Here is an 18,121-nt window from a genome sequence, read left to right on the forward strand (position 1 = left end):
TGAAATAATTAATGAGGACTTTGATATAAATTATCCATATGTAAATTTAGTTTTCCTTTAGTTTTCCTCACGACCGAGAGAAAAATAGCTTCTTCTGCTTCTTCTTTTTGTAAACGCTGTGTCGGTACAACCTCTTGTCTGGGTCTGAGAGATTGAACCTCGTAAGCTTGGCACCATTTTGTATCGATACAAGTAAGCAGCTCATGAAAAATTACCACAGCAGCACAGATATGACCTTTTTTGTTTGTTAAATATTCTCAGCCTTCATAAGGGAAACGACTCTCCTTTTAAGAAACCACCTGTTGATATTTGCACGACCTCGAGGCAGTTTTTGTGAACATGAAAAGAATCTGTACCAAAGCTAGAAACTGGGAAACCGAGACATTAGCGATGTTCTCTGTTACAAACCAGAAAATATACCTTCATCTCCACAAAGAAACCCTGAATGCAGTTACAGACCAACTCTTTTGTTTCTAGCTATGGTAGACTAAATCAGTGTTCACTAATCATTTAAAGCTCAATACTGTAGACTTAAGTTGTTGATCTATGACAACCATGTTTAGTCTGCACTGTCCCATCTAGTTTATGTTGTTTCATTTTACCGGCGAATTAATATAGAATTTAAAACCTGACCCTGTTACACATTTTAAAGGTGACATTGATAACATTCAGCCACTAGATGTTGCACTCTCCCTCCCCCCGTTCCATTGCATTCACTTCACAACAAGTGGTTGCTAGTTTGTTGCACAACCTGCCTGATGGAGCATGAGCCATTTATCATTTTTTTCCACACTAACTGGCAACTGGATCACTGACGACCCAGAGATACCATGTGATACCAACGCCATTATACTATTGGCTCACAAGCCTTGTTAGAAGTGGGAATTGAACATCAGATATCTTCCACAGAGATAAACAAAACATGAATTAATCATAATTTTTGGGTGGAAAAGCCATACTTTTCTAAAAGCTCTGTGGACATATTATTTGTTTTTTAAAATTATTCCTCTACATAAAAATGTTATCAATATAACCTTTAACGTCAATATCTAGAATAATTTGAAAATTAAAGCAAAATATCTGTAACTTTTGGGACCCCTAAACCAGCATTTCAGGTTTCAACGTCTTTCATAAAACACTAAGTGTTGTTGTAAGTACAATTCTATCTCTGGAGCTACAGTAGCCTGCTTTACCTGCACAGTCCTGCAGTGAGAGTCACCCATATATATCTAATAAACACTAAGAAAAGGCAACCTGGCCGGCTTGTTGGCGAGCAGCAGTTCAGAGCAGCTACTGGATATATTAACAACCTCAGTTGTTTGCACTGCGGCTTCTTTCTCTCTTATGGATTCTGTGCATGATCATGTAGAATAATAATATACACCATAGAGCTGACAGCAAAGCAGCCTTTCTGTTTGGGCGCATACACGATAACAAGGCATTGGGCATAACAGCACAATGGATTGGCATAGGGAGGTAAAAAAGCATCAAAGAATGTTTATGGCAGTAGAGAGATAGAGATATGGCACATGTCAGTTACATTATAATAAGTGCAACGACAAAAAAAAAGAAAGCCCACGTATGACAAAATACAGGAACAGGAAATAAGAAACAGCAGAGAAATGTCATGTATGAGACCTTTTAACATCATCTCGTATCAAAACCAATCAAAGGTGGGGCGTGTGGTTTACCCAAAGTGATGGATCACATGTTAGTGAGTCTGCTCATGCCATTCCCTCACAGTGCCTTCCTTATACTGTTGAGAACAAACGTGTCACTCAAGAGACAGCAATTAAATTAACATCATGCAGCCTGTCAGATCCACTTATTAAAGGAAGATATCCTGTTTACGGTCTAGCTTTGGGGCTCTCCCCGCAACAGCCATGCATCATCCTGACACTGGGGGTGTTTGTGACATGAGCACGTATATACTGTTGCTGAGGTTTTATGAAGACACTGCTGTTTCCGCTGTCCCGCCATCCCTCACAAACCCCCAAAACCGTCACATGCTGTCAAAGCCAGAGGATGTGAGTCAGGCATCTATCACTCCTCTCCTTTAAGTTGCTGTCTGAGTGCAGGAGAAGGCTTTTATCAGACAGGAGGTGACTTATTTTTTTTGAAGGTGTGTTGGTGCTGTGGTTGGCTCAGGCTCAGGCTCAGGGCCAGGAGATTTGGCTTTCAGAGAAGTAAATAAACTCCGGAAACCCCCCCTCCCCTCCCCCTCCACCTGCTTATTTAAGATACATGCGCTACTCATTTTCTCTTCTGTTGATGATGCTATTGTCTGCTTTTTTTTTTCTTTCCGAAGTTACTTAAAGGTACAGTGTGTAGGATTTGGCGGCATCTAGTGGTGTGGTTGCAGATTGCAACCAACTGTGTACCCCTGTGCTCACTCCTCCCTTTCCAAGACTGCAGCAACGTGAGTCGCCGAGTGCAAAACCATGGTAGCGCTGTTCGCCTCGCTCAGAAGCCATCCTTAGTAGAGTGCTACAGGACTGAGTCCTAAGACCCGGAAATGAGTTAGCATTTTAGCATTCCGGTTCCCTCGTCTATAAGTCAATGGGTTTTTTTAATGGATTTTTAGTTAGGTTACTTCTGGCGATTACCTTTACACTTCAAAAATCCTATAAGTGGTGTTCATTTGTGAAGATTATCTTGCTGAACCAAACGTGTAAGTATCATAAGCGCTTGTTGGCGATGCTAACTTCCTGGTTGGCCTACAAAAATACGTCATTAACACTATTTTAGGAGCAACGGAAGTCAGACGGCGGTTAGCGGTACCACGGTTTTGCACTCTGCGGCTCACGTTGGAGAACCACAGTGGCCTTCAGGTAACATAAAAACGGGAAAGGCTCTCTTAGGAGCCAGTGTTTGGTTTGTCCTTTCTGTGCTATCGTAGAAACATGGCGGACTCTGAAGAGGACCCGCTTCCTTTGTAGACATGAAGGGCTCTTTCTAAGCTAACGAAAACACAACAATTCTTAGTTTCATGTGATTATAAAACTAATGAAAACATAGTTATGAATATTATATTCCATTTCTGTTAATAGATCCCCCAAAATGTTACACACTGTTCCTTTAATAATAATAAATCAAACACTGGACATTTCACATTTGTATGAGGAGCTGAGTGTCTTTTCCGGGGCAACAAGAATTCACAAGCTTTTGATTTCCATCCTGCATGTTCTTCCAAGAGGGGAGATATTCACAGTTAATGTGTTCTATGAAAACATAGCCATTTACTAGCCCTTTTTACAACCCTTCTGGGTTCCTATGAATCGTCAGTTAAAGAGGCACATTAACCTCCTCTCAGGCATCCTCTTTATCTTCATTATAGGCTAACAGGGTATGTATGCATTATTCATTGACGCATCTTTGCTATCCAAAGCATTAATATTTCCAAGTATACGTAGGCTACACAAGAGTTTCTATCAAGGATCCATTACTACCATGTCTTGGCTGATCTTTTCTTTTTCTAATGCATCTGAAAATGGCTTTTCCCGGCTATGTCATACGGCTTTCCTCATTTTTTAACACAGAGTCTTGTTACTACTGACAGTTTCATGTGGAAGCAAATGCTGAGGACTGTATTTATGACCTACTATCAAAATTGGCGAATGCATAAAAAAATTCCCCAGGCAGCCAGCGGACATTCAAATGAATTATTGATTGAAAGACTGAAAAATGGAACGTAGCATGAGTAAATGTAATTGCCATCCTCGCCTCGGCTTTCCAAAAAAGCTTGAATCGCTCTGGAGAATAATATATTTGACAGGAGCTCTGTCCATAATTTGCTGTTTGCAAAAGAAGAGAGCTGCAGCGAGGTGTTTGGAGATGTGAATTGTAAAATTCAGCTGCATCGACTACAAACAAGTCGGCGAACAATGAGTCTCGCTACATGGAAACATCTCAAACAGTCCATAGTTTCACAGGCTCGTACTTGCACAGTTTGTCTTCTTTCACCTCACCTGTTGAATATTCACAATGTGGAAATTATGTTTGATCACACACACAAAAATAAAGTTTCACTGAAGCTACGAACCAGCAGCTTTTTAAACCAACAAATCCTCTTCTTTTACCCTCTCCAATTGGTTCTTTCTATGGCTTATTTTGTAAAGCACTAAAGATTTATAAAATCAAGTGAGCTCGAGTCGTCGGCGGTCGTCTAACAAACCAGGGGATTCTGCCTCATAGACTATTTTTCAAAGCCATACAGGAGTTATCAGAAGAACAACAATCATAGCATTAATTTTGCACCATTTGAAACTTTTTCTCTTTTCCCCTTCAAAGAGGAAAAAAAAAAAATACAAATAAATATACTCTTGGTTATGAACATACAATATACACATCCACTATCAAATGAAAAATGGGGACAACTTATTAACACTCGTTTTTTTTTCTTTATAGGTACATTCCTTTACAAAAGTATACAGTCCCTAAGAATGAGAAACTGAGGTATAGACCGGGCCCGACAGAGAGACCCCAATGCCCTCTGGGACGCGAAGGTCAGAGGTCAGGTGATGACACGTCCACGCCCTCCCCAGTTCAGTCTGTCAGAGCGAGAACAGGCAGAGGCCAGTGTGTGTGTGTGTGTGTGTGTGTGTGTGTGTTGTTCTTCTCTTCGGTTTGTCCACATTGACCTACAGAATCAGGCAGTGGCTGCTCTCAAAGACAAAGAGGAGAAGTGTGTGTGTTTGTGTGTGTGTGTGAGTGTGTGTGTGTGTTCTCGTCTCGCTGAGAGCCACAGAGCATGACATGGCATATTTTACACGGTGCGCCTAGCAAGTTGGTGGTTAGTTTGACACAGCGACAGGAGGAGGTTACTTGCTTATAAGTGATGACCATCCAGGAAACGTATTTTTCTTTCCTCTACTGTCACGCGGTCACTTTCATGTCCCATCTTCACGTCTTTTGTCTATGTTGTGTGAACTATGTGTCTGTATCCACAGTGTAGGTATAATGTCATGGAAATAACGTAAAAAAAAACCGGATGTCTTTGAATTTTTAAAGACCCCATGAAGTGAAAATGAAAGTGATGCCTCAAACCTTGAAGATGACAGAATCCGCATAGAACTTGCCTGATATCTTGCATTTCTCCTCCACTCTTGGGAAAACCATTTGCACGCAGGGGCAAAGAATTTTCAACGAATGTTTTATAAATCGGGCTGGCGATCCTTCCTCAGCAGCTCAATTTGAAGAAAACGTTCCGTTAGTTGTTTTTCAATCAGTGTGCCAGCAATTTTGCAAAAAGCCACAGTGACCCCTGTGAGTTACAGCAGGGCTGTGAAATCAAAAAGTCATATCGGCGATCATATTTCATTGGTGCTTCTGTATTTTTCTTTTATTGCTGCCCCCCAGAAATAAATCCTGAAATTCTTCTTTAAAGCTTCATTTAAAGCAGCTCTGATTTGTGGCACAGCTAAAGGACTCAGATTCAGGTGCTGCTTGAATGCCTTTAAGCAAAAAAAAAACCTCTTAGTTTAAGGGGCGTCGCTGCAGCTGATCTCTGACCTTCATGAAAGACAGCCTTTCTCATAGCGTTTTCCAGCATTGTCACCGCCGCAGCACACACTTCCTTTCCCTCCCTTTGATTCCCTTTCCTTTTCACCACAGGCACCTGTCGACTACTCAAATTCTTCTTTACGTGTATGAAAGATGCACTCAAAGAAAAACGACAGCTTTTCAAAAAGCCTCTGAAATGAAGAAGAGAAGAAGAGCATGGCGGCTAAATGCTCACTCAAAGGTTAGTGCTGGTAATGTGGGATGAGATTTCAACCTACAGTATGTATAAAAAGATATAATGCTCCTCAAAAATGGATCTGAGGAACGTTCACCTGTACTAGTTGCTACCGTAATCCCTCTTTAATAAAAGAGACATATTTTCTTTGATTTGCAAAGTATCTGTAAAAAAGGATTCTTGGTCGATTTTTTTTAGTTTTGAATGATTTCATATCATTTCATTTGGGTCTAAACTTGAGAGGGAAATGTTAACTATGGTCAAAGGGGAACCTTTGTTTGGAGCAGGGCTGGAGTCAGTGTGTATGTGGAGGAGGACCTGTGGGGGTGGGGTGGGGATGGGGTGGGGGCCTTCATCAGGGAGGAGGTGGTATCTGCACCCCCAGCAGCTCGTATGCAAAGATGTTCCAGAAGATGGCGAAGAGGAGGAAGGTGATGAAGGAGAAAACGATGACCCACCAGGAGCACTGTTTCTGCAGACTCTCCTCGTAGCTGCGCAGGATCAGCAGCCCCATGCTGATGCCGACCACGGCCCCCGACAGGTGCGCCATGAAGCTGGGCTGGGGCCCCGAGGAGGGCAGCGGCGGCGAGAAGCGGAGCCAGACTGCACGACCCACCTCCGAACTCACTGCGGAGGACAGAGAAGACATGGAAGACAGAATCTCTTTAGGGACTGTTGCTGTGAGGACATCAGACCAGACAACAGTCCTGTTCTGCAGTCATGGCTGAAAAGAATTGTTTGACACTTTTGAGAAATTTGCTTTCTGGCAGAGAGAGAGAGAGCGATGGGAAGTTTGATACCATTCTCATGTCTGTATGGTAAATATGAAGTTACAGACAGCAGCTTGGGCCGTAGTTTCCGTGACGTTCCCCATAGGTTTCTGTGAAGCTCAAAGAAGCTCCGGCCGTTGCCATCTCGGTAGTGATGACACAGCCTAACTCCCGGCTAATCCAAAAAATGGGCAAAGAGGTGGATCGTTGATGGAGCTGAGGCGGCCCCGGGTGATGCAGCCGAGCAGACAGCTAACAGCTAGTGATATGGTACGGCCCCAACTTTAAAGGTGCTATTGATAACATTCAGCCACTAGATGTCTCACTCTCCCTCCCCCGTTCCATTGCATTCACTTCACAACAAGTGGTTGCCAGTTTGTTTGGCTTTCCCAGCAACTTACACCTCATTTAAAATCAGAACATTTTTCATCATCCTTCTAAGAAAAGGAGTCATCTGTATAACCACGTATAAAGAACGGGGCCTCGGACTGATGTGACTTGATGTCAATGCCTGAAGATGAGCTATACTGTGTACTGTAGTAAGTGTTTTATCAAAGTCTACTTCTGCAGCCAAAGAAAGGTCACAGGAGGATTTAACTGGATCTTTAGTCTAAAAATTGCTTTCAGATGTTATTTGCTGTTGTTTGTTGCTTTTCTCCCAGAGTCTTAGCCGAATAAATACTCACCACCGGTAGTATAAAAGTAGAGCAAATGTTAATTCAGTCTTCACAGTATCTCACACAAACGACGTGTCACATTTTATTCGGAAATGCTGTATTCCCTGTTTGTAAAACACTGAGGAGAAATATAACGTCGCAGCAGAGACTCGCTGCTCTCAGTTCGGGGGCGGCAGGCTCGGGACAGATGGAGGGAACATATTGCTCACTAATGAAAGTCGCAGTGTATCGGCCCTCGTGTGGAGGGAAAAAAGGACAAGTGGTTATGACTCAAATGCTTTGAAAACAAAGCAACGTGTCCGTTCGCTGAGCCTCTCACTCTGTGCAAGTAACAAAGATAGCACCGTCTGTTGCTCAGCTTTGAGAGGTTTTTAATCCTCACTCAGGTGACAAATACTACATGTTGAACTGCGAACAGGTGTGCGGACATTAAATATGCTGAACATGCAAGACTATTCAATGAGTGAGCAATAAATTCAACGGAAACAGCAACAGTGGGAACAGAAGCGCAGGGCTTTGGGAGTAAATCTGGACAACTTACTGCAAACTAGTGCCAGGATCATGCGGAGCAGCTTGTATGGACAACGCATCCCGGCCCAGTTCTGCAACACAGAGCGAAAAAATGTCTCGTCAGCGGAAACAATAATGACACAAACAACCATTACATATATGAGCATATTAACAGCCTGGGAAAAAAACGCCTCAGTTTCTATCCTCTGGACATATTTAGACCTGAAAGAAAGACTATATCCATATGAGAGAGGACGACACACAGATGCGATTATACACCTGGATGCTCTCCACTTACTGGTTCCAGCCCAGTGGCACTCCATTAATTAGGGCTAAGATAATTTAACAGAAGGAGAAAATGGGCCAATAAATAGCCGTTGTGATTCCCCGGGGGGGAAAAAGAACAATGGCATCCTGACTTAGAATAACACATTTACTCCCCAGGATGAAAAATTGTACCAATCACATCCCTCCTTAATATGATCCAGGGCCAGTGTTTCTCCTCTTCTCTCACAGAGAAATGGCGAATGCCATGCAAAATTAAAGACAGTAGAGGAGTATATAAATAAAACCTGCCATGTTTAAAACAAGCGAGGAGTGTCAGCGCTTGTAATGTCTCAGTATTTCCACAAATAAATGATTCAAATCATGGAGGGGAGAGGTCAACACAGTGGTGCAGTATGGAGGATGGAATCTGCCAAAATAATAAATAAATAAATAAATGACTTGATAAATAAGTATGCCATTAAATGTACCAAAAATAATATTAGAAATAAATGCAGGCATTAATTGAATGATAAAATGTGACATAAATTGATTTCTGTATTTTGATTTGCTTTTTTAATTCATTTACCTTTGTATTAATTCTCCTATCTATCTACTCTTCTATTTAATTTTCCCTTTTAAATAAAAAATAAATGCAAAAATAAATAAATACATTTAAAAGTTAATCAAAATAAATAAATAAAAGGGAAATTAAATAGAAGAGTAGATAGGGAAATTAATAGAAATGTAAATCAATAAATATATATCTATTTTTGTCACATTTTATCAATTAAATATGCCTAGGCCTACATTTATTTTTAATATTATTTTTGGTAGATTTAACGGCATATTTATTTATTTATCAAGCCATTTATTTATCTATTCATTTTGGCAGGTTCCGTCCGCCATACAGCAGAGGAGGAGGAGGAGGAGGTCTGAGCCTGGTGGTGTGATGTGGTGTTGCTGCGCTCTGATGGGAGGCAATTTGCTTTGACGTGCCTTCACTCACACGAAAGGGCAATCTTTAACCAAACGACAGCCAATCCATTTAGCCTGTAACACATCTTGTTATCGCACTGCTGACATTGAAATGAAGAACTGCTGAGGTAATCTGACGTACGTGTGTGAGGCACTCATTCAGAGTCTCAAAGAAGGTGAGCTTACTGTTCAGAAGAGACAAACAACTCAACACATAAGTGCTAGTTTTTCTTGCAAAATTGAATTTGTGCGCTACATAGTTCCAAGATGTATTCTGACAATTTAGCTGGAGCTGCATGACTTCTGGGGTAGTCACGTACACAGCGGCGCTTGAAAATCTCTGTTGAGCGAAACGGATGATGATGCTTGATGGCAGATGGCCGTGAATTTACTGGGTCGAGACTGGACGGGGTTTCAAGATTTCCTTCAAAAACACAAACTAGAAAACTCATCAGAGCAGAACTAAGACGTGCCTTAAAGGATTTCTCAGCAACAAACAGGCATCAAGCGTAAAAGAGCAAATAAACTGTCTGTTAGCTGCTATATGAGCACACAGTTACAGTTACAGAGACTTTGCTTTTGGTGCACTTTGATTTGTGTCCCTGCTGGCGTCTCCACTGCCCACAGTGAACAGCAACATTAGTTAAAGTGATTCGTCAGATGTAACACCGCCTCGAGAGTTGAAGAGAATGTGGAAGGCATTTCACATATAAACCATGTGACAGAAACAAGTAAATACTGGGGAAAAAAGAAGCTCTCAAGCAGCATCAAGGGAATCCACTGCTTGTTTTTTCGGTGGACATAAATAAACACAGTCAATAATTAATAGAAGTGTCTGAAATGCCACTTCACTTCAGATTTGTCGATACCAATGACAAGCACATGGAAAACATGTTATGGTGGGGTAAGCAGCTACTCAACAACAAAGTTCAAAGAGTTTCTCCAAAGAGGTCACATGGAATATTCAATGGCACTTTTCCAAAAGCTGCTGGGCAATAAAAACTATTTAACACATCGATGTCATCTAATGCATGTAGCAGGGAAAACCACCAACAAACATCTATTGTAAAAAAAAAGAAGAAAAGATATACAAATGTAGGGCTGTCAATTGATTACAATATTTAATCACGATTAATCGCATGATTGCCCATAGTAAATCATGATTATTCGCAAATTAATCACACTTTTTATCTGTTAAAAAAGTACCTTAAAGGGAGATTTGTCAAGTATTTAATACTTGTATCAACATGGGAGTGGGCAAATATGCTTGCTTTAGACAAATGTATGTATTTAATTATTTATATCAATTAACAACACAAAACAATGACAAATAGTGTTGTTATTTATAATATAGTTGTCCAGAAACCCTCACAGGTACTGCATTTAGCATAAAAAATATGCTCAAATCATAACATGGCAAACTGCAGCCCAACAGGCAACAACAGCTGTCAGTGTGTCAGTGTGCTGACTTGACTATGACTTGCCCCAAACTGCATGTGATTATCATAAAGTGGGCATGTCTGTAAAGGGGAGATTCGTGGGTACCCATAGAACCCATTTTCGTTCACTTATCTTGAGGTCAGAGGTCAAGGGACCCCTTTGACAATGGCCATGCCAGTTTTTCCCCGCCAAATTTGAGTGTAAATTTGAAGCGTTATTTAGCCTCCTTCGTGACGAGCTAGTATGACATGAATTCCTTAGGTTTTCTAGTTTCATACGATACCAGTATCTTCACTCTAGCTTTAGAGCTGAGCCCGCTACAATCTAAAAATAGCAAGTTGCGTTAATGCGTTTAAGAAAATAGTGGCGTTAAAACAAATTTGCATTAATGTGTTATTATCGTGTTAACTTTGACAGCCCTAATTTATATATATATATATATATATACATATATATATATATATATATATATTTACAAAACAGAGCACTAAACACCCAAGAGTGTGGTGTCCTTCTCACACCATGCATGTGGCTCTGACATTTCCTCTCCATTGAAAAAAAAAAATAAATGCTTTCAGATGCAACAATGGAGGCGATGATGATGACAGTTACCATGACAACGTTGGCCAGATGCGCTGAGCACAGGGCGTAGACCCCTCCGGAGCCCCCCACCACTGGAGCACGCATGTCGGTGATGGACACTGTCAGCGAGCCTGCAGAGAGACACAGAGAGACACAGAGAGACACAGAGAGAGAGATTAGGAGCGTATCGACGTGAGAGAGGGAGAGCATGCAGTGCAGGGAGAACAGTGTGTGTGTGTGTGTGTGTGTGTGTTGTGAGAGAGAGAGAGCAAAGGACAGCAGCGGGGAAAACAAAGGGAGAGTCAGATTACTCATCACGCAGCAGCACAAGTCACCTTCCTCGGAGCATTTTTCTAAAAAATCTCTGATTAAAAAAAACAACCCCTCAGCTCACAGGGACTGTGCTACATCAGCTGACCTTCACATGACCTTTAAATTTACATCTAGAATACATGACACACACTCAAACACACACCCACGTGCTCTGTGTTGTGCACATCTTTCCCCAGTATGTAAGCAGTCTGCTAAAACTGCAGCTGACTAATTATATTAAAACGGTGAAGAACTGAAATGGAATATTTCCTAATTGGATTTTCCTTCAGGATGCTGCAATTAAAAAAAAAAGTCCATCTTAAAATGATCTCTGATCAAAGTGAGGCCACGAGAACACCGGCGAACCTCACTGAAGAGGATAATTTCCAATTTGCATGCTCTAAAGATGATTCGTGTTATATTCATGAGCAAAATGTAATCTGGGATATGTGCATATGGACAGACGCCAAATGTGCTGTTTAAAAAGTTATATTATGAAAAGTACAGTGGCGGTCACGGCAGTGACATTATGAAACACTATATTGTAAAGTTATTGCACACTTACGGTATATTATAGTTACATCCTTGATAGTGTTATGTATGAATTTAATCTTTAATCGCATCTCAATCTCATTTTCAAGCAGTTACCGGTACTTGATGTTGAAGTCTCGTCATTTACTTTTTTGGAGTGAGCACACAGGTTGTTTTCAATTCCTCCGACTAATTACACCTCTAGTCAGGTTCCAGTTAGTATAAAAATTTATTATTGTTTGAATTTTTGCATACTGACTGCTAAAACAGTATGCTATATTAGCATATAGTATATACTGTATAGAATTAGTATGCAGTATTGAACCTGATACACTACATGCCTTATAGCTGAATTACTTTATGGTCTATAATATTGGCCTCTAGCTTAATAAACCATAAAACCATACATAAACCATAAATAGCTACTGAGACTATACTCTGGTGGTTAATAAAAAATGGGTAATGCATATGAAAAACACATTCATCTTGATCCTCGAAATCAATCGGCTTTGGAAGTGTTTTCTGTTTGCATTATGTGGGTATCTGCCATTCATACCTTTTGTATGATTAAGTAGAGGTTTTTAAACGACTTCCTCTGGCAGAATTAATCAGGTATGAATATTGAATGTCGGTGCAAAATGGTGAGTTTACAATGACGCTTGTGCTACTTGATTTTTCATATATTTATTGGTGATGTGTAAAAGTGTTCATAAGTGTTTCATCTTAACCAATCGATGGGTAAAAAGGTTGAATATACATTAAGAAATTAACAATTTTTTTGTTCGTCAACCTGCAGTTGACTCAACCATGGGGTTATTTATAAATATTAAGAGATGGAAATGATTTGAGAATAATGCAGTTTGAAAAATGAGGTATAAAAAATACAGAATTTGTTGCTCCATATTGAAAATAGATATTCAACCCTTTCACCCATTGATGAGTTGAAGGAACAGTGTGTAACATTTCGGGGGATCTATTAGCAGAAATGGAATAAACTATTAATAAGTATGCCCAGAATGGACAAACCAAACACTGGCTTTAGATAGGGCCTTTCACGTTTTCGCGTCAGCCACCGAAGATCTCCTACATGCTTAGCACACAGGATAAATTTCAGTTGGTTGCAACCTGCAACCTCACCGCTAGATGCCACCAGATCCTACACGCTGCACCTTTAAGATGAAAGATTGTATTTGCTAAAGAACATTCTGAAAAGATGGTTGAAATATTGTATTACTGCCACCCTGTTGAAGGCACAATAGCCGAAAAACATCTGGTGAATGAGGAAAGGTGTACTAGAGAAGAGTTGTGTGACGTGATTGATGGACTTGAGTTGAAGCTCACACAGATCTGCACCTTGTTGTCTGCAGAAATGTTTTGCTATGTCCATTGTTGTGTATCTCAGTCTGTCGCTTGGCCAGTTATTAATGAGAATAACAAAAATACACTGAACAAATAGGCCTAGAAATGGACGGTACACAGTATGTAGCAAGCAGCTGCTTTTAGCAGTCAGTGTGTGTTTAAATGGTGCAGCACGGTGCACCTGCCGCTGCATTCACCAGGTTGCAGAGACGCTGCTATGAAGTAGGACAGAATTCCAAGCAGGAGAAATCACAGTTGCAGTTGCTCGCGAGGACGGCGTCAGCCGCCGTTAATTATGCAAATGAGCTGATAAGGGAAGCAGAGAGGGCTGATAAAACAAAACAGCCTCTTTTTAATCACAGTTGGGGTTTGCTGGAGTTGTGATCTCAGATCTATAATGCATGTTGTAACATTCATATTCTGTGTGAGTGTGTGTGTGTGCGTCCCCGGCCGCGAAGAGTAAACATGGTCTTAAAGAACGCCTTGTCAGCCCGTGGTGGCAGTGATGATCATAGAAAGACAGATGGTAATCAGAGCGCGTTCCTGAGTCATTCATCTCGTCTCGCTCCGACACCTATGGGCTATTTTACGTGGATTTATGGGGCATATGAAGGTTGGTGCTTCAGCTAAAGATTTGAGGAGATTCACAGTGCCCCATTTTTTAGTAGTTCCACAAAATTGCAATTACACAGCGTAGCATACAGTATGTGGTCTCTGATCTCTTCAAAGTAAAGGGAAAATTGAATTGGAACAGCATCAACATCTGAGTTGGTCTTTTTTTGGTCTTTTCTGGAGCTTCACAACTTTTCTGCAGTTCATTTATGACTTCAGAGCAGTGGAGCTGGGAGACATATTTATGAAATATTGATAGAATATGAGAGTTATCGTCTGGGGGTTTTAGTTATGTAACAGTGATTTTGGTTCAATTTAGTCTTTTGTTGCTCTTAATTCAGAACAATTAAAGGTACAGTGTGTAGGATTTGGTGGTATCTAGTTGTGTGGTTGCAGGTTGCAACCAACTGAGTACCCCTCCCCTCACTCCTCCCTTTCCAAGACTGTGGTAACGTGAGTCGCCGAGTGCAAAACCATGGTAACGCTGTTAGCCTTGCTCAATGGCCATCCTTACCATATTAACAGTACTTTAGAAGCAACGGAAGTCAGACAGCCGCTGGTTTTCACATTACCGCAGTTTCACAAGCGTGTCAGAAAACTACGATGGCCTTCAGGTAACGTAAAAACGTGAAAGTCTCTCTCTAGAGCCGGTGTTTGGTTTGTCCGTTCTGGGCTACTGTAGAAACATGGCTGAGCAACATGGTGGACTCCGTGAAGAAGAACCGCTCCCTATGTAGATATGAAGGGCTCATTCTAAGCTAATGAAAACACAACGGTTCTTGTGATTATACACTAATGAAAACAGGATTATGAATATTATATTCCATTTCTGCCATTTTACAATTTTATGAATTTATTTTACTTTCTTTAGCAAAGGGAATATTAAAGATAACAATAACAAAAACTTGAAATCTTCTTCCATAACACTGACATATCACCTTATAAAATTGACGTGGTAAACATGCTACAAACACTTGCCTACAGACACATCCAGCAAACAAGGACAACAACAGTAGCTTTCATTCGGAGCTGCGTTATTGGCCACCTGATGAACATAAGTCCAATATTCATTCACCTCTTAGCTCTGTTTTTCACTCCAACAACTCCTGAGGGGAACATCTGTCTCTTTAGCTGATAAATGCTGCACCAAGTTCACTAGTCGCTAACTTTAGCTAGATTTGTTTGGATGCCCTCTGTGGCTGAAAATGCTGCTATGATGAGAGCAGTGGGAATGAATCGTGACAGTAAAGATGTAGGTTGTAAAACCAAAAAATTAAGTTAAAAGCAATACGTATTAGCTCCTTATAGCGGAGGGGAGCTGCAGACTCAGGGGACACCCTTTACCAGCGACCCCCTCCACAAACACATTATAACCTGATCCAATGTTATTATAAAAGGTGTCGATTAGAGCAGCTTTAAGAGTAGTCACCACCTCTTCATATGAGACACTTTTCAGTGGATGTGACACCGCCATCTGTGTGGGGTGAAGAAGAGGAGAAGACAACCCGAGACCTCCGGCACAGAGGAAGAGACGGGCTCCACAGGGGAGGAAACAAACTGCGCTCTCCTCCTGCTCGCTCTGCTTTGGTGAGAGGCTCCCAAATACAGTATGAATATTAAACAGTCCTGTCATGTGGGCTCTCCTGCTTAGGGGGGGATTTAAGATTTAGGATTCTCGCACTCAGCAGGCGCTGAGACGTGAGGTGTACGGTTATTTCAGCGCCGAGCTGACACATTCCATCTCGTGCACAGATTATTTATTGTCGCCATCCTGACGTCGTCATCATCAACATCCTCGAATCTTTTTGTGAGCTTGCAACATCCGCGAGTGCACTGCAGCGTAGACAGTGGAAATGATGTACTTTGTGTGGCGTGTAAGTGAACCGCACACTCAGGGCCACGATCTACCGCAGTATAATCCCCAAATGCAGCTCCGAGAACTGAGCCTCTCTGTCAAACCGAACTTGCGACACCATTACTGTTACTCCAGGCTGCCCTTAAGCTATGGGTCAACTTTGTATTTTTTCAGTCTCTCAGGGATAAGGTGCAGACAAGGGATGGTAAGCTGATCCAAGGCCGGGGTTTCACAGTGCCTGAGGCTGCGCCTCTCTGTAGCCACTCCAGTGGAGGCTGCGCTATAGTGCACAGTAAATGTTGCAATAAAAAAATCCTCTAATCCTCTAAAAATATGCCTCTGCACAAACACTAACAAACCTTTTCACAGTCTGCTCTCTAGAGTTTGTATATGTGGCTATCAACTGTGATTACTGAGACTATTACTGTCTATCAAGAGTCTCATTTTGTTGAATAGATGTTTAAAAGACGTCTAAATGGCTGTAGATGTCTAGACTAAAAATAGGCAACATAGGGTTTAATAAATTGAATATATTAGATCATATTAGTCCATGCTTTCTATCAAAAATCAAGCATTTATGTATATAGATTTAGCCGACACAGAAAAACATCAGCATTCATTTGGAGATGTGCTTCGGGCGACCCAACGCATATAAATCCAATATTCACTCTCTTTTCAGTTCTGTTTGGTTTTCATCAGCTCCTGAGGGAAATATCTGGCTCTTTAGCTGCTAAATGCTCCACTATGTTCATCAGTTAATTGCAAACTTTGGAGTTAAGACAGAAGATGTAATCGGGGGAAGCAAAACTTACATATCACCTAATACTTAATTTGTAAAGATATCCACCAGAAGGACGTCTGAGAACATTAATATGCATTGATTGGTCAGCTAATACATTACTCAGGAGAGGACAATTAAAGGACAATGTGTGTTTATTTATTCAGGTGATTGAGTCAGTATCGGATACATGCAAATCTGTCAACCCACTGCTGTGCTTTTATTCATTTATTCAGTCTATTTGTATGAGCTATGAGGGAAAACGATTTGTAAGACAATTTTTTTTGTTGAGTCCATCAGGATTACCATTCTGTCTTTATGAAAAAGTAAAAAGCTCAAGGGGCAGTATCAGTAAGGGAAACCTCTACCCGTTCATACTGTGGCATTGTTGCGGTATTTGTACACACTTGCCTCAGACAGATCTATCCTGTATGCATTAAATCTTGTGGCCCTGCACAGAGATGTGCTGTAGTCAGCAGCCCTGCAGTCACAGGGCTGCTGCTAATAAACTGGGGAAATGCCTGATCAGATTTATTTACTAAGTGCAAACAAGAAGCGAGGGAGACTGATGGAAAGAGTGGAGGAGGGAGTGCCTGAGGAAGGGTGATTCAAAACACACCAGAGTGCAATCATGCAATCATAAATACAGTTTTTTTTTTATCTGTGTGTCATTTTTTAAATACTCTGCTGCTCAATTAAAAGAGAAATAACGCTCTAGTATCTGTTAATTCAGCTAATGGTAGTCGAGTGGTTACAGCACACACCATATAACAGCAACGTCCTGGGTTCGATTCCAGCCTTGGGACCCTTGTTGCATGCCATACCCTTTTCTCTCTCCTCTGTCAAATAAAAATGTCAAAAAGAAAAACAAAATGCTAATCATGATGTGAGCTGTTTGTACCTCTTGCTTTAATTATTTTCTCACTCAAGCTAAAAATACAATATGTAACAGATAAATCAGTCCACTCAGTTTGTGGTTAATTTTCTTCGACCAGGTTTCCTGAGGTTGAGAACCTGTTAACTAACAGATGTAAATATAGCCATAAACTTTTTATGTGGTGCCACCTGAGTCTGGCTACGAATAACTACATTCGAGTTCATAACCAACGTGCTCGACCCTATAGTTATGATGTTTCACATCGTGCAAGGTACATATAAAATCATAATTATGTCGCTCTATGTAGGGGTGCAAATAATAATTATATTCAAGTCATTTTTGGAATGAAGTGATTAATCATTAAGTATGTTACGTGTCAGAGAACAGTGAAAAAGGCCCATTATAGTTTGATCAATACCCGATTTTTGAGTTGGCTGTCATTTTTATAATAAATGCACAACATAAATAAACACTTTTAGATATTTTTTTTTTTTAAACTGTGCCAAAGACATGTCAGCGGGACATTTTGGAGTGGAAAAATAAACTTGTACAAACTATGTAAAGGCAAGACTGTTCATATTTTAGCGTTTCAATTTGCTGTTTCTTATCGGCCAACATATGCACCAATACCAATATATCTGCAATAAGCTAAAATTAGCTGTATATTGACACGGCCATCATAATTGGGGCCCAAGGTGACCAACAGTCCAAAATGCAACAATGTTCAATTTACACTGTTATAAAACAGGAAATTAGAACAGCAAATGTTTAGTAATTTTGTTAAATAAATGACTTCAACGATGTATTGATTATCAAAATAGTTTTATATTAATTTTGTA

At 40.7% G+C, this 18,121-nt stretch overlaps 1 protein-coding gene across 5 annotated transcripts in view; it reads right to left on the reverse strand.

Annotated features, from left to right (window-relative positions):
- Window positions 1-233: 233 nt before the first annotated feature.
- rhbdl1 (rhomboid, veinlet-like 1 (Drosophila)) overlaps window positions 234-18,121 on the reverse strand; it is a 64,841-nt gene continuing 46,953 nt past the window's right edge. For all 5 annotated transcript variants that reach the window (XM_074620410.1, XM_074620409.1, XM_074620407.1 and 2 more), the window contains 3 exons: window positions 10,989-11,089; window positions 7,726-7,786; window positions 234-6,364 (listed from right to left, as the gene is read on the reverse strand). In XM_074620410.1, coding sequence (XP_074476511.1) covers window positions 6,093-6,364; window positions 7,726-7,786; window positions 10,989-11,089 — 434 coding nt within the window. In that variant the 3' untranslated portion in view covers window positions 234-6,092. The remainder of the gene's footprint in view (window positions 6,365-7,725; window positions 7,787-10,988; window positions 11,090-18,121) is intronic.

Source organism: Sebastes fasciatus, chromosome 20, assembly GCF_043250625.1.
Source record: "Sebastes fasciatus isolate fSebFas1 chromosome 20, fSebFas1.pri, whole genome shotgun sequence".
Taxonomy (NCBI): domain Eukaryota; kingdom Metazoa; phylum Chordata; class Actinopteri; order Perciformes; family Sebastidae; genus Sebastes; species Sebastes fasciatus.